General features: G+C 46.5%; 3 protein-coding genes across 4 annotated transcripts; 1 reads left to right on the top strand and 2 right to left on the bottom strand.

Moving 5' to 3' along the window:
- Positions 1–411: 411 nt before the first annotated feature.
- Positions 412–6,772, bottom strand: arhgdig (Rho GDP dissociation inhibitor (GDI) gamma). Its single transcript, XM_047571315.1, has 6 exons — positions 6,277–6,772; positions 4,162–4,335; positions 3,495–3,578; positions 2,422–2,498; positions 1,542–1,605; positions 412–701 (listed from the first exon to the last, which is right to left on the bottom strand). Exons 1-6 carry the CDS (start codon positions 6,347–6,349, stop codon positions 505–507), a joined length of 669 nt encoding a protein of 222 aa, XP_047427271.1. The 5' UTR covers positions 6,350–6,772; the 3' UTR covers positions 412–504.
- Positions 6,773–8,319: 1,547 nt separating this feature from the next.
- clcn7 (chloride channel 7) lies at positions 8,320–18,583 on the bottom strand. 2 transcript variants are annotated; one of them, XM_047571284.1, is made up of 25 exons: positions 18,385–18,583; positions 17,244–17,321; positions 16,684–16,749; positions 16,546–16,611; positions 16,333–16,465; positions 15,761–15,870; positions 15,454–15,534; positions 15,302–15,364; positions 15,128–15,211; positions 14,961–15,054; positions 14,666–14,730; positions 14,462–14,578; positions 14,332–14,386; positions 13,882–13,942; positions 13,134–13,275; positions 12,256–12,349; positions 12,012–12,184; positions 11,292–11,343; positions 11,061–11,188; positions 10,509–10,594; positions 10,307–10,439; positions 10,166–10,225; positions 9,246–9,422; positions 9,053–9,133; positions 8,320–8,962 (listed from the first exon to the last, which is right to left on the bottom strand). In XM_047571284.1, exons 1-25 carry the CDS (start codon positions 18,496–18,498, stop codon positions 8,876–8,878), a joined length of 2,400 nt encoding a protein of 799 aa, XP_047427240.1. In that variant the 5' UTR covers positions 18,499–18,583; the 3' UTR covers positions 8,320–8,875. The 2 variants fall into 2 exon arrangements, with proteins under 2 accessions (XP_047427240.1, XP_047427241.1); XM_047571285.1 differs by lacking the exon at positions 17,244–17,321.
- A 1,449-nt stretch (positions 18,584–20,032) lies between these two features.
- slc2a6 (solute carrier family 2 member 6) lies at positions 20,033–25,209 on the top strand. Its single transcript, XM_047571820.1, has 10 exons — positions 20,033–20,354; positions 21,355–21,626; positions 22,370–22,439; positions 22,621–22,686; positions 22,780–22,879; positions 22,978–23,171; positions 23,313–23,488; positions 23,575–23,855; positions 23,933–24,083; positions 24,189–25,209. The coding sequence occupies exons 1-10, from the start codon at positions 20,295–20,297 to the stop codon at positions 24,403–24,405; spliced, it is 1,587 nt and encodes a 528-aa protein (XP_047427776.1). The 5' UTR covers positions 20,033–20,294; the 3' UTR covers positions 24,406–25,209.
- Positions 25,210–27,610: the final 2,401 nt, after the last annotated feature.

Here is a 27,610-nt window from a genome sequence, read left to right as displayed (position 1 = left end):
AGCGGTCGTGTGTGATCGTCATTAATTAACTTTAACTCATTAACTGAATCATCTGTAACAGGAACATTTAACAGCAGCTCTCACGCCTTTAAATTTGACCTGTTTCTAACAGAAGCTGCTTTTTCTAACCAGAGGCTGGAAATGAAATGAGTTCAGATTAAATTCAAACGGGAGCACGACGCTGTTCTGTTGTGGGATTAGATTTAATAAAGTGTCCTGCAGACGCCTCATAGACATGACACCTGAATTCAAACGTTTCATTCAACGCTTTAACAGACGCTTGATTCTTAAACTGAGGAGGAGGAGGAGGAGGAGGAGGAGGAGGAGGAGGAGGAGGAGGAGGAGGAGAGAGGAGGTGGAGGAGAGAAGAGGTGGAGGAGAGAGGAGGAGGAGAGAGGAGGAGGAGGAGGAGCAGGAGGAGGAGCAGGAGGAGGAGGAGGAGCAGGAGGAGGAGGAGGAGGAGCAGGAGCAGGAGGAGGAGGAGGAGGAGGAGCAGAGCCTCCGTTAGTTCCAGTCCTTGCTGACGTTCAGGTTCCACTCCCAGGACAAGAAGACGTTCTTGTCGTCGTCCACCAGGCAGGACCTGACCTGATACGGACCACGAGACATCAGACCTTTAGGAGCCTCGTCGGCCGGAGACACGAACTCCTGGTCCTCGGCCCGCGGCCCGTAACTCCCCACCATGTACACCAGCTTGTTCACTGGGGGGGAGACAGGGGGGAGACAGGGGGAGAGAATTCATCTTCACTACAGACCTGGAACTAACAGGTTTATTAAACAGAAAATATATCAAATAAAACCTTCAATCAAAGAGGAAACGTGTTAAATAAAGTTAAATAAGAAAAAGGACCCAGTTTCACGTCTCTAACTCTGACTCTGGTCCCTGGTTCTGATCCTGGTCCCTGACTCTGGTCCCTGACTCTGGTCCTGGTCCTGGTCCTGATCCTGATCCCTGACTCTAGTCTCTAACCCTGACCCAGGTCTCTGACCCTGGTCCTGGTCCTGGTCCCTGACCCTGGTCTCTAACCCTGACTCTGACTCTGGTCCCTGGTCCTGATCCTGGTCTCTAACTCTGACCCTGATCCTGATCCCTGATCCTGATCCTGGTCTCTAACTCTGACCCTGATCCTGATCCCTGATCCTGATCCTGGTCTCTAACTCTGACCCTGATCCTGGTCCCTGACCCTGGTCCCTGGTCCCTGATCCTGATCCTGATCCTGGTCTCTAACTCTGACCCTGATCCTGGTCCCTGACCCTGGTCCCTGGTCCCTGACCCTGATCCTGATCCTGGTCTCTAACTCTGTCCCTGACTCTGGTCCCTGGTCCTGATCCTGATCCCTGACTCTAGTCTCTAACCCTGACCCAGGTCTCTGACCCTGGTCCTGGTCTCTGGTCCTGACCCTGGTCCCTGACCCTGGTCCCTGACTCTGATCCTGGTCCCTGGTCCCTGTCCCTGACCCTGATCCTGGTCTCTAACTCTGTCCCTGACCCTGGTCCCTGACGTCTTAAAGAACGTGGTCCTCTTAATGAACTGGTCTCACCTCTGACTCCTTTCCTGTAGGTCACATGACGATACTTCAGCCCAGAGACGATTTCCCTGTTCACCTGCAGACACACACACACACACACACACACACACACACACACACACACACACACACACACACACACACACACACAGTTTATCACATTAGAAACATGAGAGAGGAGACGCTGTATTAGTGAACTATTCTCCATCTGCTCTGGATGAAGACGTGAGATCATGTGAACATGTTTCCTGACGTTCGTCTTTGAATCTAAGCTCCTCTGGAAACTCCTCCTCCTCCTCCTCCTCCCTCCTCCTCCTCCTCCTCCTCCTCCTCCTCCTCCTCCTCCTCCCTCCCTCCCTCCCTCCTCCTCCTCCTCCTCCTCCTCCTCCTCCTCCTCTCCCTCCTCCTCCTCCTCCTCCTCCTCCTCCTCTTTGCTGTGGTGAAGGCAGGCAGTGACGTCACGTCTGATAATATTCACATGTTTCTTAATGTTTGTAGAAGAAATTAAAAAATGAAGTTTATACTTTAATATCTAATATCTTTCTCTGTTTTACTGTGAAACCATGAGTCTGCTGTTTGTGGAGTAAATTAATAAAAGACCTTGATCAAAAACAATAAGCATAAAATGTATATATACACACACGGCACAGATCAACAGTAATAAACAGTAATAAACAGTAATAAACAGTAATAAACAGTAAATGTAATAAACAATAGATGTAATAAAGAGTAATAAAGAGTAATAAACAGTAATGAACAGTAATAAACAGTAATAAACAGTAATAAACAGTAATAAACAGTAGACGTAATAAAGAGTAAACTACGGTGGAAATTAGCAGGTGACTGATCTAAAATAAATCTCTGGCTTCAGTTCATCTGGTTTCAGTTTTACCTTGAAGTGGATCTTTAGTCGGTATCTGGCTCCTTCCTGTAGAGAGACGCTCTTCTCCCTCAGAGCGCTCAGATCTCCTACAGCAGCAAACACACCACAACACACAGGATAAAGTAAAACTGAAGCAAATAAATGAGTTTATTGTTGGACACGTCTGCTGCTGTAATCAGGTTAAAGGTGCATTTAAAGACAGACACGGGGGGGTGGGGGCGGGGCTACAGACACCGCCCCACTGAGGGGGGGGGGGGGTAAAAGTTTAGATCAGGATTGTGAACAACACGTGATTTAATTTAATTATTTTTATTGATGCTGCCTCTAAACGTCCTTCACTGAGCTCACATCAACCGTTTAATGTTGTCTAATGGAAACATGATCCTCCTCCATCACCTCCTCCATCATCTCCTCCATCACCTCCTCCTCCATCACCTCCTCCACCTCCTCCTCCATCACCTCCTCCACCTCCTCCTCCTCCTCCATCTATAAATCCCGATTACATAGTTCTCTTACCCTAAATTATTCTATTTTTCTTCATCATCTATTCCATTCATTCTATTTTATCATGACTTTTAATGATCACAGCTCTTATTCATTCGCTCTCCATCCGACTCTCCTAGGTCTGCTCCATCACCTCCTCCATCACCTCCTCCATCACCTCCTCCTCCATCACCTCCTCCATCACCTCCTCCATCATCTCCTCCTCCATCACCTCCTCCACCTCCTCCTCCTCCATCTCCTCCATCACCTCCTCCACCTCCTCCTCCTCCTCCTCCATCACCTCCTCCTCCTCCATCTCCTCCTCTTCCATCTATGAAATGCCCGGTTGACTGTACATAGTTTTGCTCTTTAGCACAGACATGAAAGTATTATTCTATTCTATTCTATTCTATTCTATTCTATTCTATTCTATTCTATTCTATTTTATCATTAGAGCTATTTAATTGTATCACAGCTCTTTTAGTTTCATGTCTGGGAGGGGGGAGGGGGGGGGGGGGGGTTGTGGGGGTCAGTGCTGACGTATACGCTGAGGGTCTGGCTGATGCTGCGTTCAGGGACTCGCTGACAGAGTCAGTTACCTGTCAGGTCCATGCTGATTGGTTCAGGAGCGTCGTCACACAGCAGAGTCAACCTGGTCACCGTGACGTTTGGTCCAGACTCATCTGCAGCACATGAACACACCATTAGCTTAGCTTAGCATCAGATAACCTGTGTGATCTCTTCAACCTGCATTTAACTAATGGATCATTTATTGATTATAATCAAATATTCAGAGTCTCACACTCGTAGCTCCGGCGTTAGAAGAAAGAACTATTTTAATTAAAAAGCTGCAGACGTCAGTGGTGAACAGGACGAGTTCAAAGCTCTAATGAAAGATTCTTGAGCCGAGCACAGACGAGAAATGAAAACTTTCAATATATAGAAAAATGTTAATGTCAGACATGTTTTACAATATAAAACGAAGCAACATTAGGGGAGAAAAAATGTACAATAAGTACAAAATATGCAAAAAAAAGTCAATCAAAAAACAAGGAACACAGACACCAAAAGAGATATATATGTATATATGTATATTTTTAACTTTATTGTTGTATATTTTTATATTTTACATATTTTTCTAAGGGACCCAACGACCCAAAATACTTTTTTATTTGTTGTTTTATTGAGATCGGTGCCCAGTAGTAATGATATGTTAACCTGATCACATACAGATGCTGATGCTGATGCTGATGCTGAGGAACTCACCGGCCCTCGGGGCCTCGGGGCCCAGCAGCGTCTGCTTGTACTTCACCAGACTCTCGTCGTCTTTGTCCAGGTCCTGGATCTCCTGCAGAGACTTCTGGGCCGGAGGGTTGTAGTTCAGGTTCCTGTCGTCGTCGTCCTCCTCCACCGGCAGATCCTTCTTCTCCCCGATCAGCCCTGTCAGAGAGGAGAGGACGCGTCATCACCGTTCTCCTCCATCCAGGAGGTTCTGCATGAGCTGGACCAGACCGGACCCCTGGACCTCCTCCTCAGGGACCAGGAGACCAGGCGTCACCATGACAACCGTCTCTCAGTCTGGAGACAGGAGGAGCAATGAAACCCTCTCCAACATCAGACATAGTACTACTTACTTACTTAAGACTCAAAGTTTAACTATCGGATGCATTTTAAATCCAGTCGCCTCCAGGTTAACTCAACACGTCTCACCTGAGTTACATCATAATTAAGGGGCGTGGCCTCTTTGATTGACAGCCATCTCTAGAAACCGGACGTCTGTTAATAATAACCTGCAGAGAACTTCCTCCTCCCTGGAAACAGCTGCACCTCCACAGGAGCATGAACTTCAGGCTCCAACTGTTCATGTTAACAAACTACAGCAGGTCTTTGGTTTTAGCTGATTAAAAGTTTTATGTCCCAGATGAAGCTTAAGATGTTTTATCTCAAGAAAAATTAATCATGAACACACGTCTGTAAACGAATTAGCTGAGAATATAAATCTTTGTTTAATTCTCATCGATGACGAGTTTTTAGACGTTTAAGGGAATATTCAGAATCTACACAGGACTCACACCTACACACCTACACACAGATACAACTACACACAGACACACAGACACACCTGCACATAGACACAGACACATAGACACACTACAGCCAGAACATCACAGAGTTTTAGTTTGTGTGTGAATCTGTGCAGCTCTGAGCCACGGTAACAAGCCGCCTCAGATGCATTAGAGCATAAAGAGATAAAGGTTTGCAGAGATGAGCTCCAGCAGCTGATGCTCGGTCAGTGATTTAGAGTCAGACTGTTCTTTATCAGGGAGTCGATGCATTAGAAGCCGCTCTAATGGCATCAGACGGAGGAGACTTCCTGTCCAGCGAGAGGACGAGAGGACGAGAGGACGCTGTCAGACCTGAACGTTGCCAGAGCTGCTTCTGTCCTTTCATCACTTCAGCCTCTGCAGCTAGCGTTAGCTTAGCATCTCACAGCAGCTCAGGTTAGCTGGGAGGCTAAGGAGCTGACTGGTTATTCCACATTTATTCATGTGCTGGTTCTGGTTCTGAGCTGTCCAACCAGAACCAGAACCACCAGAGTCCGTCCTGGTCCCTTCAAGACACAGGTGACACGGATCCGTCCTCAGGTTCCACTGGTCTCAGGTTCTGATGAAGATGAAGATGATGATGATGAAGGTTCTGGTGATGGACGGATAAAGAGTTAAATCCCTTCTTCCCGTCCTCTCCTCTCTTTTCTTTCACACCTACTCCTCCCATCTCCACTAAACCCGACTCTTTCCACTCAATCACCTCCCACGTTCCTGTCGAAGCCTCAACAAGCGTCTTTTTGACCAGATTTAAGTGGATGGACTTTCTCCTCCAGAACGTTTTAAATGAACAGACACAGAAACACTAAAGTTTCTTTTTGAAATGTTTTCTCTCAGCCTTCACCTCTCTACTCCTGGAGCTCGGGTTTGAACCCTGTGCGGAGCTGCCAGCGTTAACCACTGCACCACCGTGACGCCCAACACGAGCGCGTTCAGAAAGAGCCGACGTTCGTCTGAATCCAGACAAAGGTTGAACGAGAGCAACCGTCTGGAGCAGAAACCTGAGCTTCGTTGTTAAGTCACAGTTTGTTTCTTTAAAAACGTCTGTGTTTGAATCTGAGGAAACACACCCAGCTTTATGAGACCCCCCCCCCCCTCCCTGAAACCAACAGCACTGCAGTGAGAGAGTTGCAAACACAAAAGCCGGCGGTAGAAATGATATGAGACGGTGGTGACATCATGTAGCTGGTGCTGCGGAGGTGGTGTAGGAGGAGATCGATATCTCCTCCGTCCACGCCCGCCGGGTTCCAGCCTCAGAGCAGAAAAGCAGCCTCACCTCGGTAGCACATGCTCAGCCACAGCAGCTCCAGCACCTGGCCCCCAAACTCGCACACGTCCACCCCCAGCATGGCGCCTCCGTCTGGGCTGAGCTCCGCGAGCCGGCGGCTGGTGGAGAACCAGAGAAGCAGGAGCCTCCACAGGTAGCAGCCTCTGGTCAGACGGGAGGAGGAGGGAGGAGGAGGGAGTCAGACCAGCATCTCCGTCTCTCTCCGGAGGAGGAAATGATGGAGGAGACGGGAGGGAGGCAGGGAGGGAGGCAGGGGGATCCTTGGGTGTGGATGTGATGGGGATGATGGGCTACAGAGAGGGAGGGAGGGAGGGAGGGAGGGTGAGGCAGCAGAGATGCAGATGACTTCCTGCACTTCTTCTTCTTCTTCTTGTGTTTCAGAGACAGAGGAGGAATCAGTGTGTTCATGTAGCAGGAAGCTAACGGTGGAAGCTGCTCCCATTCACAGCCGACCCCTCCCTCTCCTCCCCCCTCCCCTCTCCTCCCCCCTCCTGTCTTCAGCCACCGACTGCAATGAGCTCATCCTTTACCCTCCCTCCCTCCTCCCTCCTCCCTCCTCATTCCTTCTCTCACATGCTTTCATTTCATTTTCCTCACTTTCACGTGTCCACTCTCTCCCTCCCTCCATCACAGTGTCTCTCTGTTTATCTTATATCCTCCTCCTCCTCCTCCTCCTCCTCCTCCTCCTCCTCCTCTGGTAGCGACCACACCCTGACAGCTACTAGCTTCAATGCTCCTCTTTTCTCCACATGCTGCAACACAGAAAAATGCTTTTTATTCACCAGACGTCGCGTAGCCGCAAACATTAGCATGAACATATGAATAAAAACCTCCTGATGCTCCTCATTAAACTTAAACATCAGACTTCAACTATGTATTTATTGGTTCAGCATTAAGATCACAAATTAATTAGGCAATAGAATTAATTAAGCTAACGCGGTTAGCTTGTGAGTTAGCTTCTAGCTTCTAGTTTGTAGGCATCTAAACGTACTGCGTTAGCATCGGACGACATTAGATGACAGAGTTAAATGGTTAATTAATTTCTTGGTTAACCTGCGGCACCAAAGCTACATTAGCCTTAGAAAATAAATGTTGTTAGCTTCAGGCAACCTACTAGCTTAGCATTAGACAATTACAATTCATGGTAACAAACTGCTCAATTTACTAGCCTCACTTAGCTTTAATAGCTTTACTGGGCTGTGCTAGCTAGTTTTACTAGCTTCATTTAGCTTTATTAGCTAGTTTTAGTAACTTTACTGAACTTTACTTAGATTTACTAGCTTAGCATTAGACAATAACGTGGTTAGCTTTAGAAAACAAAACACTCGCTAAACTCAGAACAACCAACAAACAGCTAGATTTACTAGCTTTACTTCGTTTACTAGTTTAGCTTTATTAGCTTTAATTCAGTTAACTGAGATTTACTAGCTTAGACAACAAAGGTATATGGTTAGCTTAGGAGCAACATCACTAGCTTAGCATAACACATAGCAATGACTTAGCTTTAGGCAGCTACATAGTCACATAAAAATAAGATGGAGACTAAAACCTGGTCCACGGCTGCAGGTAACGAGTCTGGGTCAAAACCTGCAGAGCAAATGTAGACCAGGACCCAGACCTGGACCCAGACCTGGTCCTGGACCCAGACCTGGACCCAGACCCGGACCCAGACCTGGACCCAGACCTGGACCCAGACCTGGACCAGGACCTGGTCCTGACCTGAACCCTGACCTGGACCCAGACCAGGACCCAGACCTGGACCCAGACCCGGACCTGGACCCAGACCCGGACCTGGTCCCAGACCTGGACCAGGACTTGGAGGAGCTGCACGTGTCCACCAGGTGTCAGGATTGAGCTTCGGTTATAAAGGAGAAAGTTTGTGTTAAATGGTCCTGAGGGAGGTTTTCTTTTTACCTTCATTATTTAGAGAGACAGGATGTTATGGTGGATTAATTATAATAAACATTTATAATTATTCTGTCTCATCTGGATCATTAAACTTCACAGAGAACGAAACAAAGACACTCTGAGTAACAATAGATAAACTTTATTAATTCACAAAAGATTCAGACAGTGGTTATAAAATAGGCATTTTTACATTTTCCAGACCTGTACAACAGACGACTAACACTGCTCATTAGAAATGTTAAGACAAAGGGTTAATCAGGAGAGATCATCAAACACAACGTGATCATTTATAAAGTTTACATTCATACAGAGCTTCTTCTCTAACGGCTCAAAGTGCAAACATCTCAAAAGTCTGTGGACAAAGATAAGTTAGACAGAAGCAGAGCGCTGAAGCACTGAAGCCAAACTTCCCCCGTCTTTAAATTAAAACAATAAATAACAGCCTTTGACTTTTCAGTGCAAAGCTACGCCGACATCTTCCCAACGAGTGACAACGAACACGACATCTTTAAAAACGTTTCCTCCAGCTCCTTCATTTTAAAACGAACACAGAACAATGAGACCGATAAAGTACCGTCTGAAGCCCCAGCAACAGAAGACTGGAGAGAAATAAGGGTAAAAGTGAAAGACTTCACTGATGGAGTCCTGCATAGAAGGCAGCGCCCGTCTGAGGTCACGTTTATGTTTGAGCCAACTGCAGCTCCTCCAGACCATGTTTCCCCAGGTGATACCTGGCCAGGTCCTTCCTGGTGACCAGCCCGACCACCTGGAGGACGAACAGCCGGGTCAATGTCAACACAACACACACACACACACAGACACACAAACAAACAGACAAACAAACAAACACTCTCACCCTGTTGGAGTCGTCCACCACCACCAGGTGTCTGAGTCCCAGAGCTCTGAACAGCTTGAAGACGCGAGGCAAAGACGTTTCCTGCACAAAGACGGATTCGTTCACACCGATCAGCCTGAAAACCGGTGTAAACAGTGTGTGTGTGTGTGTGTGTGTGTGTGTGTGCGTGCGTGTGTGTGCGTGTGTGCGTTACCATGGGAACGGTGTAAGGCGTCGGGTTCATGAACTCCGTCAGGTCCATCATACACTCCCGCTCGTCCTGGGACACGTGGATGCTCTGGATCGGGGGGAAGCGGGGGTAGGCGTCCCTGAAGTCCTTCAGCTGGAGCTTCCTCTGGGTCAGTCTGGACCGGGCCAGCTCCACAAACACCTGCCGGGCCAGAACACAGGTTAGAAGACGTGGAGAGGAGGGACGTTCACATCACCTCTGATCACACCCGACCACTGAGGTCACATCATCTCAGAGTAATTTACCAAACAAACTAATTAAACCAATTAGTTTAATGGTGTTTTACTTTATTCTGCACATGTGCAGCCGATAATAAAACAGCTCAGTGAACTTAGTCAGGAATAAAAAGGAGGAAGAACAAGTAACACGACCAGCGTTGTTTCTAAATGACGCTGAATTATCTGGGTCAAACCCGCCTTCAAACAGTGACCTCATTACTCTGATTCTCCTGCATAGACCGTATATAAACATGGACGATGATCTGATCTGTCCCTCTGTGCTGATTGGTTCTGAGCTGGTCACATGGTTCATGGGCGCCATGTTGGATCCATCTAACCAATATTCACCCAAAGAGAAGTGACAATAACAGAGAATAAAGTTGGATTAAAAGTTAAAATATGCCACAGAGCTCAGCCTACGGCTCCAGGGTTAGTGTTAGGTTATTTATTTATTTTATTTATTTACATATGAATAACATTTATAGGAACGTTAATGGTGGAAATACGACATTTATTTACACTGTAGAATCTAACCTCTGATGGAGCAAACATGGCGCCCTGGTTTGAGTTGGACAGACTCTCTAATAAACGGCTTCGCTGTGGAGGAGCTGGTTTCTATTTGCAGTGTGTGATACCGACTCTGAGCAGCAGGTGGCGCCGTGTTACCTTGTGTTTGAGCAGGACGATGAGCTGTGAGCGGAGGATCAGGCCGCAGAGCTTCGCCGGCTTTAAAGACAGAAAACAAGGCCTCAGCTCTCAGCGTCTCACGTTTCATTGGAGAAGAACCTACTTTAAATCAGACTGCACCTCATCGTTGTCGGAAACGTGCACGACGACGGGGAAGCCGTTGTGATTGGTCGACGTGTTGCTCAGGACGTCCACGATGGTTCCCACCTTCTCTATTCTGTTGAAGCAGGTGACTGGGGAACTCATCACCTCCCTGTGTGGGAACGTTCAGACTGTTAGAGGAATGAATTCCTGGGTCTGGGTGGAGTCAGACAGGGCGTACCTGGCCGTCAGCCAATGGGAGGTGGCGGGAGCCTCCCAGTGCAGGAAGGGGACGCTCTGCAGCTTGATGTGGATGTCGTATAAACCCTGCAGCGGAATAATGACAGCCATCAAAACCACAGCCCGCTAATGAGGTTAGATCTGTTTAGTATCGAAGAAACTAATCGTTATAAATAAATTTATCTCTAAATCTTTAAAATAAAAGAGAACTTATTCTAATGAAACGTTATTCAGACTGAAAATAATTAACCATAATTAACATTTCCTTCCTATTATCTCCTGTTAGCAGATGTTTTTATTAGTTAGTTAGTTTTTATTAGTTTTATAAGCTCAGTAGAAACTCGTTTCTGCTCGTTGTTGTTTTAGTTGTGATGTTACAAAAAAATCTAAAACTTTACAAAGCATAAAAGTTATCATCATATATTTAAAGTTCTCAGTGACCCATGTAGAATATTCCCATATATCATCATAATATCACAGTCCTATGACAGAGCTCTGCACATTATAATCTTATTAAACCCTGAATAAACCTAAAGAAAGCGTCTCCTCTCACCTCTTCGAAGTAATCTCCTACGATCTTTGCCGTCATGAGGACGAGCATGATGGGAAGTCCATACGTCACGTTCCCTGTAGCTTCCACCATGATGACGGTCAAACTCAGAGTCATCCTCACGATGCCGCCTGTGGACATCAGACATTCATTCATTCATTCATTCATTCAATCATTCATTCATTCATTAACTCATGGAACCAGTCATTATATTTAAGGATCAGTGGGACTCACCCAGCTGAGCTGCAGCTCCGATCAAAGCATATTTACCCGGGACGGCCCAGATCTGACAGAACCAGAAACGTCTCCATTAATATTAAACACACTCGTATATATCTATATGTACCCAGGACCCAGAGGTTCTAGAAACACCACAGAGCTCACATGTTCTCCAAAGGTTCTAGTGAAACAGAACCAGGTCCACTCTCCATCTGGACATTAGGATCAAACCAAAGAACCCAAAGTTCCTCCACGTTGGGTTTTTACCTCTTAAAGTGAATCTGGCTCCAAAATGCTACTGATTCACTACAGGAGGCAACGTTCACACAATTCAAGCTTTGGACATTTTATTTCTCCTGGACGTCATCACATTCTACCACTGAGCTCATTATACGATCCAGAAGAAGATGGAGATTTACACATGGAACTCCCCAGGAGACAGAAGAAGAAACTCTGACACGATGACTCTGAAATTCAGTTTGTCTGTGTGTTTTCTCTGTTAGCTGAGGCTAGCTAGTTAGCTGAGTTTAGCTGGTTAGCTCAGGTTAGCTGGTTAGCTGATATTAGCTGTTTAGCTCGGCATCAATGGAAAGAGGAGCTTCTGATCCACACATGATCATCTCAGTGTTTATCTTTGCTCTTTATTTGTCTCAGAGACTTAATTTTCAGTTCCCGTCTCATCGTGTCACCACCGCTGGTTCTGAAAACAGGAAGTGAGAGGAGTGTGGCACCAACCGAGTCGGAGGCAGAGATGGAGGCGAGCAGGATCCCGCACAGCCTCCCCCAGGCAGCTCCGATCAGCAGCGACGGGATGAAGACGCCGGCCGACACGGCCAGACCGTACGTCCAACACGCCAGGAAGAAGTAGGTCAGCGTGAACAGGCCCAGAGTCAGAGGGTTGTAGGTCCCTGAGAGACACAGACAGGACGTTAGGCTCCGCCTCCACCCACACAGACAGGTGCTGATGACGAGGCTTCACCTGGAGGGTTGTGGAAGAGGCTGCGGACGCTTCTCTCCGGAGTGTTGAAGAAGGCCGTGGCCATGGAGTTATACTCCCCGTCTGCACAGAACAGCTGCAGACAGGAACACACAGGTCAAACCACCCGACAGCCAATCACACGGCTCCGAGGGACCAGCGCCGACGCAGGCGTCTCAAAATGAGCCAATCACACGGCTCCGAGGGACCAGCGCCGACGCAGGCGTCTCAAAATAAGCCAATCACACGGCTCCGAGGGACCAGCGTCGACGCAGGCGTCTCAAAATGATCAGGTTTGTTTTGACCTACTGACACATACAGGTCAGTGGCTCTAGACCAGAATCAGTCTCCTCTGGACTCATCCTACATCCTACAACATCCTACATCCTAGAACCAGAACCACCTCAGGATAAAAACATGGACCCGTGGCCCCGTCTAGACTTTAACCCCACGGAGCTGGATGGGGATGAACTGGACCGAACAGTGAAAGTAAAGCTCCCTACAAGAATATTTGATTTCCACTTTAGAAAGAAAGAAAGAACGTGTTCACGTGTTAAATCAGACAGAGACGGTTTCTGGGATGAGTCCAAAGGTTAGAATAGATTTTGAGTTATATCATGATTTATGTTCTAAAACATCTGACCAGTGGTGTCGTTCTGGCCAAAAACTAAAAAGGATCAAATATGACAGAGTTTGCAAAGAGTAACAGGACATTTGATCCCATAAACATGTCGGACAGTTTGGGAAAAGAAGAATATCTGGTTAAAATACTGTGGTAAAAAGTAGGAGCAGTGGGTGCAAATATACTAATAAAATAAATATCTGTAACGGAGAAACTCAGGTTAAGACATAAGGACGCTGATAATGCAGAATAGGTCGACCTGCAGCGGATACTCCTCGTTGTGGTCCGGACCCAGCGGCTGGCAGTCGGTGGAGAAGTAGATCATGGTGAAGGACACGGTGGCGGTGACGGCCGCCACCAACATGGCCTCCATCACCTGGAGACACGGCCGGTGGACATACCTGAAAGACACGAGGCGTTAGCTCCAAACCTCCCAGGACACGACTGTAAAAACACAACAGTAGGAAACAAAGAGCCGCGCTGAGGAGGTAATTATAGAAACAAGAAGAACCTGAAACTATTTATTCATCAGTGACCAGTCGGCACACCCGGGATTATGAGACAAAGGGACAAAGACTCAGAAACAAACCACAACAAGGCCCAGAAAAAGAACCACAAAACGGCCCTGAATGAATTATTTACACTGACACTTTTAGAACTAGAGCTTTACAATAAAACCCCAAAGAACAACGGACTAAAAAAATAAAAAATAACAGAGGTTTAAGGCAGAAAAGAGGATGAGAAGGATGATTGAATAAAATAATCGATAAATAATAACACAAACGGGACCAAGAGAAACTGAAATAACTGTGTCACAGCTGAATCAACAGAAGAGTTGACTCCACATTTCATCTCTGAGCTCTTTATTTATTTATTTATTCTGAAACAGAGTCAGAGACACGGGGACGAACGAGGACACGTCCTCTCACGTCTCCTCCCTCTGATCTCATCTAAAAACCGATCCAGGTCCCCCTTCAGAACGATGTTCCCCGGCTCCTGAAGCTCACCTGATCCTGAAGATGGTCAGCCAGTAGTTCAGGACGTTGAAGCAAGCTCCCAGAAAACCTCCTGCAGGAATAATAAGAATAAACTTTATTTAAAAACGCTCAATTCATGCAAAAATAAAACACAACGGGATGGACAGTCAGAAATAAAGACACGAATGATAAAAAGCCTGATAAGAAAAAGTGAAAGCAGCGGTAAAGATGTGTCTTAAGATTTGGTTTGAAGTTTTAGGCTGAAACCTTGAGGATCTCAGGGATCTTGAAGGAACATAAACTTTAAGCATCTCAGCCAGATTTAAAAGCAGTAAAATCATTTTAAAATCTGCCCTTTGACCGACTAGTCACCAGTGTCTCTGCCTGGTTTTTGCATGATCTCGTGTCCTTGGATCCAGCAGATGGAAGAAACGGACACAGAAGAAGAAGAAGCGTGATGTGGATTCATGTATGAGTTACCTAACGCTCCCATAGCGATGAACAGCGGGATCTCGTAGAGGTTATAGGCCATACTCTGGAAGAACAACAGTCACATGATGATCAGACTGAGCCGAGACACAAAGAGCAGCAGAAACAGAAAGTTCCTCACGTCGCTCTCGAAGCGTCCGAAGTTGATGAGGCCGGGGTTGGACAGGTCCCCGGGTTTATTGTGGTAGATGCTGAGGAAGAAGTTCAGGGTGAAGGTGGAGAACATGGAGGCGAAGAACTGCAGGAGAGAAACAGAGAGAGAGTCTCAGAGTCTCTTCCTCCTCCTCCTTTAGTTTGACTCGGTTCATTCTGAGGTTCCACTTACGATCCTCCAGGTCAACATCTGGTTCCAGAAAGAAGCTCCCTCCTCCAGAGAGAACAGGACGCCACCTGTCGACCAACCACAACCACTCATGTGACAGGTCCTACAGAGTTTAAGGTTTAAATCATTTCATTCACACCAGGATTAAATGAACTGAAATGATGTAAAAACATGTGAGTGAGCGTCTGTTTCCTGGTGACGTGACGTTCTCTCTGACTCAGGTTTAGTTCGGCCGTGCAGACGTCCTGCAGATAAAGCTGATTAAGAAACAAAGCTGACTGTGTTCTGGGTGTTTTACCGACTGGAGCTCCGAAAGCTGCAGAAACTCCGGCAGCAGCTCCGGCAGAAACAAAGTCGCGTTTCTCTGTGTCTCTGCGGAAGTATTCAAAGATCTGCAGACACACAAACACGCGTTACTGGACACGTTCTCACCTAAAGGCCGAGGGTTTTCAGGAACACACCCACCTTAAAGTCTCTCTTTAGAGACGTGCTCCGGCCCTGAGACACTCCTGCAGCGATCACAGCCCCGGAGTGAATCATGGGGCCTTCCTGAGGGATTGTGGGTAAACAGGAGCTCAGGTAAAGATTCCTCAGCATGAATGAGACTCTGTTATTGCATTAATAAAAGCTCGTCGTTACCTTCCCCACAGCCAGACCCCCGACCACCGAGCAGATCACGCCGCCCACTTTCACCAGCAGAGTCTGAGCAAAACCAAGAGCAGACATGAGTCACGTGAATCATCCGAACGCTGCAGCTCGGCTGCGTCCGCTGACGAGTTTGAGTCGAGTACCTTGAGTCGGACAACTCTGGGAATCTTGACTCCGTTCAGGTAACATTTGATCTGAGGAATCCCACTTCCTGCTGCGATGGGCTGGACACAGAGAAGAGTCACTGCAGATTATTGTTCAATATACCAGCTGACTAATTCATCTTCACTTCTGTTGTGGTTTGTAAGAAGCTGAACTAAAGGCTCAGCTGGCAGACTTCTTCAAAATCCATTCTCACACTTGAAGGATGTGATTAAAGGAACAGAAGAGGAAGAGGAATCAAACCACAGGCCACAGAGGACACCAGAGAGGTTCTGCTTTCAGTCTCACCTCCCAGAACGCGACGATGATGGATCCCAGCATCACGATGGCCGCGTTGAACACGGCCCAGAGGATGAGCGAGATGGACAGGCCGCCCACCTCCGTGAACTTCTCTATGTCTGAGACTCAGAGTCAAGAACGAAGCTTAAACACAAATAACAACATTCACAAACCTGCAGATGAGACTGGACTCAAACTAATCACCACAACACTTCTATTCCTGCAAACACGTGAAGAAACATCTCAGAAATCTCCTTCTCTGCTTTGCATCTGATTCTTAATTTACTTAAACGCATATTTTTAAAAAGTCATTAGATCTGGAAGCTTCTCTTCTCATGCACCTGGAGCGAAGACGTAAATCTGTTTATAACATTTAAACAAAACCTTTTAAAAATATGTCATGAACTCAAAATCAGCTCAGTCTGGGGAGTGAAATAAATCTTAATGGAAAGTCTGAACCTGTCACACGAAATAAAACCAGACCTGTTACATGAACTAAAACCTTCCAATAATAATAATAATGTCTTATTTTTACTGGTCTTGTCCGCCGGCTGCTAACAGCTCATAAGTCTGTAGGATACTCTCTTTGACCACTTGGTATTTGAGGCCAGCCAGCTCCTCCACCGCGATGTCGATGAAGCAGGCGATGAGGCCGGTGAAGAAGCCGATGAGGCCGCAGATCACCCAGCGACTGATCTCCAGACACCGGAAACCCTGGACACACGACGACAGACCAGATTAAACTCGGCAGAAATAAAGAAAGGACGTGGAGGATGTGTTCAGGCTCCACTCACCATGTAGCTCATCCTCCTCTCCTCCTCCAGAAACAGCTGGTTCTCACTGTTGTCGTAGTCCAGACTCTGGGAGGAAACATGTGTGAAGTTAAGATGCAGCAGAAACAAACCGGAGGAAACAGAAGCGACGGTTTTCACCTCATATTTAAGAGACAGCAGCTTCTCGTTGTGTGGGATCTCTTTAGGTCGTCCTCGCAGCGAGTCCTGCAGGGCACAAACACATAAAAACAGAGGTCACCACGGCAACGCGACCTCTGACCCCAAACCACGCGAGAGGCCGCGTGACTTTAACGACAGCAGCGACGGACTTTAAACGCAGCGTCTCCTCCACAACATCCAGTCTGACGTGCACAAAGCTTCACATCACATGCAGCAGAAACAAAACAGGATGATGAGCGATGAGCAGCCTGAGCTTTAAGAGCGTGTTTCTAATAAAAGTCAGACTGGGAGGCTAAACTGTATCTGCAGGGATCACAGTGGAAACCGTCACAGTTTCCTACATGTGCGTTTGTGTGAATCATCATTTCTGCTTTTCCCAGTTACTCAGACGGACACGTCTCACAGATCAAACCTCAGCAGCTGCAGGATTGATCTGGTTGATTATTAACTTTAATCTAAATGAGGTTCAGCTCATGAAGGACTGGGAAACCTAAGCGACAGACGCAGAGAGAGTGGAGGCGTTGGGAGCTGCATTTTACCTCGTCCGGCGTCATCTCCTCTTCCAAATCCACCGTGCTGAGTCTGCCTATGTGAAATAAGCTGCCTCCTGCAGACAGCTGCAGACAGAGACACATGCGGCCACGTGTGCAGGTTAAACAGATGCTCATCAAACTTAGTGGCTCTAAGAAACGGACTGAGTCTCACAAACCTTCAAACCAAACCACGTTTAAAAGGAGAAGCGTTTCCAGGTTAAATTCACGTAAATAAAAACGTTGCTGCGGGATCAATTATAAATAAATCATAAAAGCCACTTGAAGACATTTACATTCAGTTCCACCTGTGGTCCTGAGGGACGGGAAGCTGGTGTGGATGGAAACGGGAAGAAGGACTTTCCAGTGTTTTCAATATTACCCGAATGGATAAACCTCAGTTTAATGGTGTAATTAATTAACACGGACATGTTAAACCACGTGGAGCCCAGACTCCTGTGGCCAGTTTCCTCTATAATCTGATTATTTCTCCAGATTCTGAGCATCATGTCAGTCATTTGATTCCTGTTAGTTTAAGCTAAGCTAACATCCAGATGCTAACGAGCCACAAAAAAGCAATAACTCAGGCGGTGACTCAGCATTGATCTCACATGCAGGGTTTAAAGAGTGCGTCTGTTTGTTATGAAACATAATAATAACAGTCCCACAGCTAGCCGCCATGCTAGCAGTTAGCCTCCATGCGAGGAGTTAGGTTAGTCCCCATGCTAGGCGAGTGACCAGACGTCCCCCATTTATGGGGACAGTCCTCGTCTTGGATGGCCTGTCCCCCGACTACAGTTGTCTCCGATTTTTTTTTTAATTTTAACGTTTTATGGAAGAGGAGAAAAAAAATGCACACAGACAAGTAACAACACTTATTACGGTAATTTGATATGAAGCGCCAGTGCGCATGTTGCGCGCAGACTGCAGTTATTATGGTAATCGGTTGACATAACAGACGAAGCAGTTTAAATATCAATAAATATGTCTGAATATATGAAACCGTTATTGTCCATGTTTCATCATTTCATCTTGACAACATTTTATTGTTATTATTATTATTTTTAATCTCCGAGCTGTGAATGTCCCCGGCTTTTATCCCAGGAGTCGCCTGACTCCGTGCTAAGAGTTAGCCTCCGTGCTAACGTACCTGTCTGGACACTCGGGCCGGTTCGGAGCCGTTCAGCAGCGGCGTCCTCTCCGCAGCGGCCCCGGACTCATCAGCCCGGCTGGACCAGGACACTTTCTTGGTGATGTTCGCCATGTTAGCCGCGGTTAGTTGCTCTTCCTCATCTCCCCATGATCACTCCTGGAACCCGTGATGCTGTGTAAGGGGCGCGGGCAGGGTCAAAAAGGCTCCGTCTGGCGCGGTGCATGCTGGGACTTGAAGTGTTACTGTTTGTGTGCGAATCTGAGTTGATTTATTTCATCCCATCTTCTATTATTATTATTTCAATTATCATGAATCAAAACAATATTATTATTAATATCATTATTAGTTTTGTTGTTGTTATCTTCGATCGTGTATTATTTTATTTTTATGACATGATTTTACATTTTATTTACAATGTAATTTTATGTTATTGTCTATTTTACAGTAGATTTTATTTATTTATTTACATTATTTTATTATGTACAGTTTCTTTATATTATCTATGACATTACGTTGTTATGAATTATAATTTTATCACATTACACATCACATTTCCTTGGTTCTTCCTCTTTGTCCATCCAGGACTTTTTCTTTCTTATAAATAGTTATTTTATCGCCGGGTCAGAATGATCCCGTTCTCCTCCTAGTTTCAACACTTTGCAGATGTTCCTGTAAATAAAATGCAGAACAACACACACACACACACACACACACACACACACACACACACACAGCTAGCTTACCTTCCATATTTCTTTCCAGACCAAATGAAGCCGTCACAGAGATTCTTCAGTAACTTCATGCTTCAGTTTCTGGTTCAGGGTCAGTGTCTCCAAACAGAACCTGGGTCAGAACCTGGACGATGAGGAAATCAAAGTATTTCTGCAGCAGTTTGATGAAAGGTCAAGAAAAGACAGAAAATCTCCAGAGGACTGAAACACACGCGGCCACGAGTATTTCCATCATTACGAAATAACCGACAGCACGTCTGAATGTAGCGTGTTCAGAAACAACATGGACCTTTAATGTTTTAATGAACAGAGTTTATTTCTCAGTTTATCTCTCAGTTTATCTCTCAGTTTATTTCTCAGTTTATTTCTCAGTTTATTTCTCAGAGTTTATTCCTCAGTTTATTTCTCAGTTTATTTCTCAGTTTATTTCCCAGAGTTTTTTTTATCAGAGCTTATTTCTCAGAGTTTATTTCTCAGTTTATTTCTCAGAGTTTATTCCTCAGTTTATTTCTCAGTTTATTTCTCAGAGTTTATTCCTCAGTTTATTTCTCAGTTTATTTCTGTTTATTTCTCAGTTTATTTCTCAGAGTTTTTTTATCAGAGCGTATTTGTCAGTTTATTTCTCAGTTTATTTCTCAGAGTTTTTTTATCAGAGCGTATTTGTCAGTTTATTTCTCAGTTTATTTCTCAGTTTATTTTTCAGTTTTTTTTCTCAGAGTTTATTTCTCAGAGTTTATTTCTCAGAGTTTTTTTTCTCAGAGTTTATTTCTCAGAGTTTATTTCTCAGAGTTTTTTTTCTCAGTGTTTTTTTCTCAGAGTTTATTTCTCAGAGTTTTTTTTCTCAGTGTTTTTTTCTCAGAGCTTATTTGTCTTTCGTGATGTGTGCGTAGAAGCGGCCGTTGTCTCTTCCTCCCTGTGGTTCTTCTTCTGTTTTCTGATCAGCGCTGGTTGTTTTCTCTGATCAGCTTCACGTTGACCAAAGACTTGTTCACATTATTCTTTTTATTCTTTTTCTCTGTCACGAAGCGTCCACTCAGAATGAAAGTGGGTTTCAGGTGTGGGAAGTCTGGGCACTTTCAGTTTTGATTGCAGCCTCAGACGAAGCCTCAGCGCTCTGGGATTGTGTCAGTCTGGAAACCTCCGAGCTCGAAGCAGGACGGAGAGGACGAACAGCTGATGTCTGCAGACATGGACGAGAAGACGCCTCTGATCAGAAGATCCACATCTGTGTCTCAGGTTTGAACCTTTTATCTTTAAATGTTTAAATGTTTAAATGTTTAAATGTTGAACCAGGGAACAGTTTGATCCATGACGAGTTAATTCTGTTTAAAATCCTGAGGTCAGAGAAAAATCAGAGGACAAATCAGACCCAGTTATTACTTCAGTTACTGGTTTATTTACTGGATCAGAACCGGGACACGATGAGACGGGTTCACCTGAGGAGACAATGGGTGGAAGACATTTAAACGTAAAGTGAAGAGAAATGAGGTGGAAGAAAAGAGAAGTAAAGAGCGAACGCTTCCTGTTACAGAGAAGTTTCATTTAACGGGCTTTAGCGGTGGGACAGGGACAGGGACAGGGACAGGACAGGGACAGGGACAGGGACAGGGACAGGGACAGAGACAGAGACAGAGACAGGGACAGGGACAGAGACAGGGACAGGACAGAGACAGGGACAGAGACAGGACAGAGACAGGGACAGGACAGGGACAGGGACAGGACAGGGACAGAGACAGGGACAGGGACAGGGACAGGGACAGGGACAGAGACAGGGACAGAGACAGAGATAGAGACAGGTCAGAGACAGGGACAGGGACAGAGACAGGGACAGGACAGGGACAGAGACAGAGACAGGGACAGGACAGGGACAGGGACAGGGACAGGGACAGGACAGAGACAGAGACAGGGACAGGACAGACACAGGGACAGAGACAGGACAGGGACAGGGACAAGACAGGGACAGGACAGAGACAGAGACAGAGACAGGACAGGACAGGACAGGGACAGGGACAGAGACAGAGACAGGGACAGGGACAGGGACAGAGACAGGACAGGACAGGGACAGGGACAGAGATACTAAGAATGTCTCTGTTTCCTCTTAGCTAACGTCCCCTCTGTCTCTGTGTCCTCAGTGTCTCAGTGTCTCAGTGTCTCAGTGTCTCTGTGTCCTCAGTGTCTCAGTGTCTTTGTGTCCCTCAGTGTCTCAGTGTCCTCGCTAACGTCCCCTCTGTCTCAGATCAGGAACTCTGGACTCTTCCTGGCCGTCTTCTCTGCCGTCCTGGGGAACTTCAGCTTCGGTTACTCGCTGGTCTACCCGTCCCCCGTCCTGCCTCAGTTCACGGGTCCTGAGGCCGACCCCCGTCTCCGCATGGACACGGCTCAGGCCGCCTGGTTCGGCTCCATCTACTCTCTGGGGGCGGCGGCCGGCGGCCTGGGCGCCATGGCGCTCAACGACCTGGTGGGACGGAAGCTGTCCATCATGATGTCAGCGGTGCCCTCTGCCACGGGGTCAGTCCTCCATGTCCTCAGTGTCCTCCATGTCCTCTATGTCCTCAGTGTCTTCTATGTCCTCAGTGTCCTCCATGTCCTCAGTGTCCTCAGTGTCTTCTATGTCCTCAGTGTTTTCTGTGTTCTCTGTGTCCCTGTGTCCTCCATGTCCTCTATGTCCTCAGTGTCCTCCATGTCCTCTATGTCCTCAGTGTCCTCCATGTCCTCAGTGTCCTCCATGTCCTCTATGTCCTCAGTGTCTTCTATGTCCTCAGTGTCCTCCATGTCCTCAGTGTCCTCAGTGTCTTCTATGTCCTCAGTGTTTTCTGTGTTCTCTGTGTCCCTGTGTCCTCCATGTCCTCTATGTCCTCAGTGTCCTCCATGTCCTCTATGTCCTCCGTGTCCTCCATGTCCTCAGTGTCCTCCATGTCCTCTATGTCCTCCGTGTCCTCCATGTCCTCAGTATCCTCAGTGTTCTCAGTGTCTCAGTGTCTCAGTGTCCTCTGTGTCCCTGTGTCCTCCATGTCCTCAGTATCCTCAGTGTTCTCAGTGTCTCAGTGTCTCAGTGTCCTCTGTGTCCCTGTGTCCTCCATGTCCTCAGTATCCTCAGTGTTCTCAGTGTCTTCTATGTCCTCAGTGTTTTCTGTGTTCTCTGTGTCCCTGTGTCCTCCATGTCCTCTATGTCCTCAGTGTCCTCCATGTCCTCTATGTCCTCCGTGTCCTCCATGTCCTCAGTGTCCTCATGTTCCTCTCATGTCCTCCAGTGTTCTCATGTCCTCAGTTCAGTTCTTGTCCCAGTGTTTCCCCATGTGTCCTCAGTGTCTCAGTGTCTCTGTATGTCCTCTGTGTCCTCCATGTCCTCAGTATCCTCAGTGTTCTCAGTGTCTCAGTGTCTCAGTGTCCTCTGTGTCCCTGTGTCCTCCATGTCCTCTATGTCCTCCGTGTCCTCCGTGTCCTCATGTCTCAGTTCCTCGTGTCCCGTGTGTCCTCATGTCCTCATGTCCCGTGTCCTCAGGTTACCTCATGGCCTGTATCCCGAGTGCCTCGGGTGTCTACCAGTGCTATGCCTGCATCATGCCCTGTAGGTTACCCAGGTTACGGAGGACGCTGTTCCTGAGCTGATTCGGTTCTGTTGTGTGTCCATTGGTTGGTTGTTGGTGCTGTTGTGTATTAGGTTACCATCTCAGAGATTTCCCACCGAAGGGTCCGGGGGGCGCTGGGCTCCTGCCCTCAGATCACCGCCGTGTTCGGGGCGCTGGCGCTTTACTCTCTGGGTAAGATCAGACCTTTCATCCAGACCTGGTCCCAGACCTGGTCCCAGACCTGGTCCCTGGTCCCAGACCTGGTCCCAGACCCTGTCCTGTGTCCTCAGGTCTGGTGTTGCCGTGGCGCTGGCTGGCCTTGGCGGGGCAGGTCCCGGTGGTCCTGATGGTCCTGATGCTCGCCTTCATGCCGTCCTCCCCCAGGAGGCTGCTGTCTCAGGGGCGGAGCCAGAAGGCGGAGGCGGCGCTGCGCTGGCTGAGGGGGCGGGACTATGACACGGGGGCGGAGCTCTGCATCATCCAGGTGATCTTTGACCTTGGTTGTGTGTTTATTGACAGGCGTTACCGGGGGATACCGGGGGACGCAGCATCCATCCCTGTGGGTTACCACGGTTACAGCCACGTGACCCTCTGTCTCTGTCCTCTGTCTCTGTCTCTGATGCAGCACAGCATCGACACACAGGCCAAGGTCACATGGTCTCAGTTGGCCACACCCATCTACTACCGACCAATCGGCATCTCCGTGACGATGCGCTTCCTGCAGCAGATGACGGGCATCACGCCGATCCTGGTCTACCTGGAGACCATCTTCTCCCAGAGCAACGTGTCCCTGGACCCCAAGTAACCACGTCCCCATGTCCTCACCTCGTTATTCTGTGTGTGTTTATTGCCGTGCGTTCAACCTGTTGTGTCCCCATGTGTCTCAGGTACGACGCCGCCATCGTGGGCGCCGTCCGTCTCTTCTCCGTGTCCATCGCGGCCAGTTTGATGGACAGGGCGGGACGTAAGGCTCTGCTCTACACCTCCAGCCTCCTGATGTTTCTGGCCACACTGACGCTGACCATGATCTCACGGGCCACACCCTCCTGCCCCCCAGGCCCCACCCCTCCTCACAACGGCACCACCCTGGACTGCAGCTCCCATGAGGCCTTGGGGCAGACGGCGATGGGCGTCATCCCTCTGATCGGCACCATGGTCTTTATATTTGGTGCGTGTCTGTTGTTGTGTGTTTACTGTTGTTTTCATTGTTCTGTATTTATTTATTGTTGTGTGTCCGTCTCCTAGGTTACGCCATGGGCTGGGGTCCAATCACGTGGCTGCTGATGTCAGAGGTGTTGCCGCTGGTTGCTAGGGGCGTGGCCTCCGGTCTCTGCGTCACTGTCAGCTGGTTAACGGCGTTTATGGTGACGCACGCATTCACCTACATGGTGGACAGGTACGTCCCTCTGTCCCTCTGTCCCACCTGGTGGACAGGTACGTGCCTCTGTCTCACAGGTACGGCCCAGTGTCTCATGTCCTCTGTGTCTCTCCTGGTGGACAGGTACGGCCTGGTGGCGCCCTACCTGCTGTTCACCGTTGTGTCCGTCCTCGGTCTCCTCTTCAACGCCGTCTGCATCCCGGAGACACGTGGACGCTCGCTGGAGGAGATCGAGAACTATTTCAGAACAGGACGCAGCTTCACCATCAACCAGCATCCTTCCACGTCCATGTCCACGCCCGTGTCCACGCCCGTGTCCACGCCAAGACAGGAGACATGAGACACTTTCCATCATGGTTTTAATTAGTCAACACGTGTTGTGAGAGTTGTCTCAGTGTCTTTTTTGTCTCATCTTTGAATCGTTGTCTTCTGCCAACATGGCTACCTCCTGGCTTCCTGTCTGCTCTGCACATGCTCAGTGTGCTCGGGGGTCATGTGACATGGTCCCTATGGTTGAACCCAAGTCAACCTCCAGGTCTGATCCATGAGGCCCATGTGCTAAACCCCGCAGTTCACCGAGTGGCCACTAGAGGCTGCAAAAGGAAGCGAATCCCCACAGACCAACTTTATAGTGTTATTAAACATGTTCACAGCCTGGTACAAAAAACGTTTTTGGTCTCAATGGTTTATTTCACTGTTCATAACGGGGGGTGATTTTTATTTTCTAACTCATTTGTTTATTTTTTGTTAAGGTTCAAATTCTGCATAATTAAGGATGTTCCTCCTTTGAGTGACAGGTACAGGTGAGTTCGGTGGGCGGGTCTAAACGTCCGACACGAGCCCCCACATCCATGTTTGGAGTATCCGCGTGTGGGCGGAGTAAAGCTCATCCAACATGGCGACCGTGGGCCCCGCCCACTTCGGGCTCCATTTTCGAGTTTCAGAACGAGTTTAGGGGTGGAGTCACAGTGTCTTTGCCCCGCCCACACTTCTGTTAGCAGACATAACATTGTGCACTTTGGCATGGTTTCTTTATACGTTGTTCATCTTTGCTATTAAATTAAATTAAATTTGATTTGATGATTATTTAATTTTCAGAAAATGAAAACGATGAAAAACAATAAAATAAAAACATATCACTCAACTTAAGGTTCACTTGACGTTCACTTGTTTTAGTTTGTGCTTTTTAGTTTGGCTCATGTCCTATAGAGGGTGTGCATGACGTCACTTCCGCCTGGGGCCACGCCCACTGAGTGGCAATAACGTGGTGAAATGAGTATCAGTAAATACCTGAGAGACCTGGAAAAATGAGGATTATCAGATCAGATCAGATCAGATCAAGGATCCATATGAACTAGTGTGGATTTGGAAAAGTGGATTAGCCTCAGTTTCAGATGTTAACACTAAGAGCTTCACTGGGAAGTAACGTAAGGTCTGACTTCATCTAAAAATAGAGCATAAATTAATATTAGCTGACACTAAATGAACCACACCACCATTTTTTTGTGTCTCGATTCCACTTGTTTCTTCTAATGCAGCGAAACATTGTTCTTTGGCAGATATCAGTAAAAATATAAAATATATCTCTGACTGCTTTTCACCACGTTTTTATTTCGTTTCAATGCTATTAAAGTGGCCGTAACCATGGAGACTTCCTCTTGCAGTGGCATCATGTGCATGTCCTGCATAGATATCTATGCATGTCCTCTATTGGTTAACGTGGAGGGGGCGGAGCTTAACGACCATTAAAGCAGCCAACCACCAGGGGGAGCTCCACATGTTTCTTTATAAAATGTTCTAGTATTTTTCTGTTTAATTATTTTTGTCTAAATATAATTTACGATGCTTGGTAAACGTATAATTATATAGAAAATAAAACAGAAACAGGAATCAGACTCCAGGACTTTCACACTCTCTGTTCACATTGAACATATATTAAAAATCATGACAAATCCTCCTTGTGTTTTAATGACGCGTCGGATCCAACAGCAGAAGAATAACTGAAGCTGCAGCGTTAGCGTGAAGCTAAACCGTTGTCTTTGTGAATCTGTCAGCTAATTAACACGTCCACATCAGGAAACAGAGGATGAGCTGGTTGGCTGAGATTCCAGGAATATTTACCGACATCTTCATCACTCACACATGTTTCTGTGTCGGACACATTCTCCCCGGGGGACTCTCTGAAACTTTACTGGACATTCTGGTTCTTGTTTGGAGACGTTTCAGACACAAAATAGAAGTAGAGTCAGTTCAACGGAAGTTTTTATCCACTGCTCAACCTTTAACATCTGGATATGAAACTCGTTCTGAAATGAATCTGTTACAGGTTTTGTGTCATTCACGTCAAAGATAGAGATGACGAGCAGCTGCTCAGTTGAATACGGATTTAAACGTCACTGGATCTTCTCTCTGAGCTTTTATACCCGCTGAGTCACACATTATTTTTAAACCCTGGTCCCTCCCCCCCTCCTTCTCCATGTTCCCTCCTCCCTCAGTGAAATGTTGTTGTGCTAAAAGATTAATGTTAGCATGCTAACCCGTTAGCACTGACCCATAAAGCTCCAAACTAAACTAAAGCTGTAGATGTGTCTGTATTCATTCACTGTAGTATAGTATAGTATAGTATAGTGTAGTATAGTAGTGTAGTATAGTATAGTATAGTGTAGTATAGTATAGTATAGTATAGTATAGTGTAGTATAGTAGTGTAGTGTAGTATAGTATAGTATAGTGTAGTATAGTAGTGTAGTATAGTATAGTATAGTATAGTATAGTATAGTGTAGTATAGTAGTGTAGTGTAGTATAGTATAGTATAGTGTAGTATAGTAGTGTAGTATAGTATAGTATAGTATAGTATAGTATAGTATAGTATAGTGTAGTATAGTATAGTATAGTGTAGTATAGTATAGTATAGTGTAGTATAGTGTAGTATAGTATAGTATAGTATAGTATAGTATAGTATAGTGTAGTATAGTAGTGTAGTGTAGTATAGTATAAAAATACAACATGATGAGGCTGTTTGATGATATTTGATGATGTTTGATGATGTTTGATGATGTTTGATGATATTTGATGATGTTTGATGATATTTGATGATGTTTGATGATATTTGATGATATTTGATGATATTTGACGATATTTGATGATATTTCAGGGCTGATAATTCATGAATATTTAACTCATCTCTACCTTTAACGTGACCAACGCGGTATCTGACGTCATGATGAACAGAAACCTGAGGAAATAAAACTCAGACAATTCTCAACATTATAATATGTCTCTGACACATTATAATATTATTAAAACATTTTACTGATAATTTAATGAGATTGGATTTGATTGATCTTTGATTGTGTTGGTGTGACCTATAACCTATAACCTATAACCTATAATCCCCTTCCCAATAACCAATAACCCCTACCTCCTACCTCCTACCTCCTACCTCCTACCTCCTACCCCCTACCTCCTACCTCCTACCCCCTAAACAATAACCTATAACCTATAACCTATATCAATAACCTCCTACCTCCTACCCCCTACCTCCTA

Source organism: Mugil cephalus, chromosome 20 (genome assembly GCF_022458985.1).
Source record: "Mugil cephalus isolate CIBA_MC_2020 chromosome 20, CIBA_Mcephalus_1.1, whole genome shotgun sequence".
In the NCBI taxonomy this organism is placed as follows: domain Eukaryota; kingdom Metazoa; phylum Chordata; class Actinopteri; order Mugiliformes; family Mugilidae; genus Mugil; species Mugil cephalus.
The sequence above is the reverse complement of the archived record's forward strand: the minus strand, read 5'-3'. Positions and strand labels throughout refer to the sequence as shown.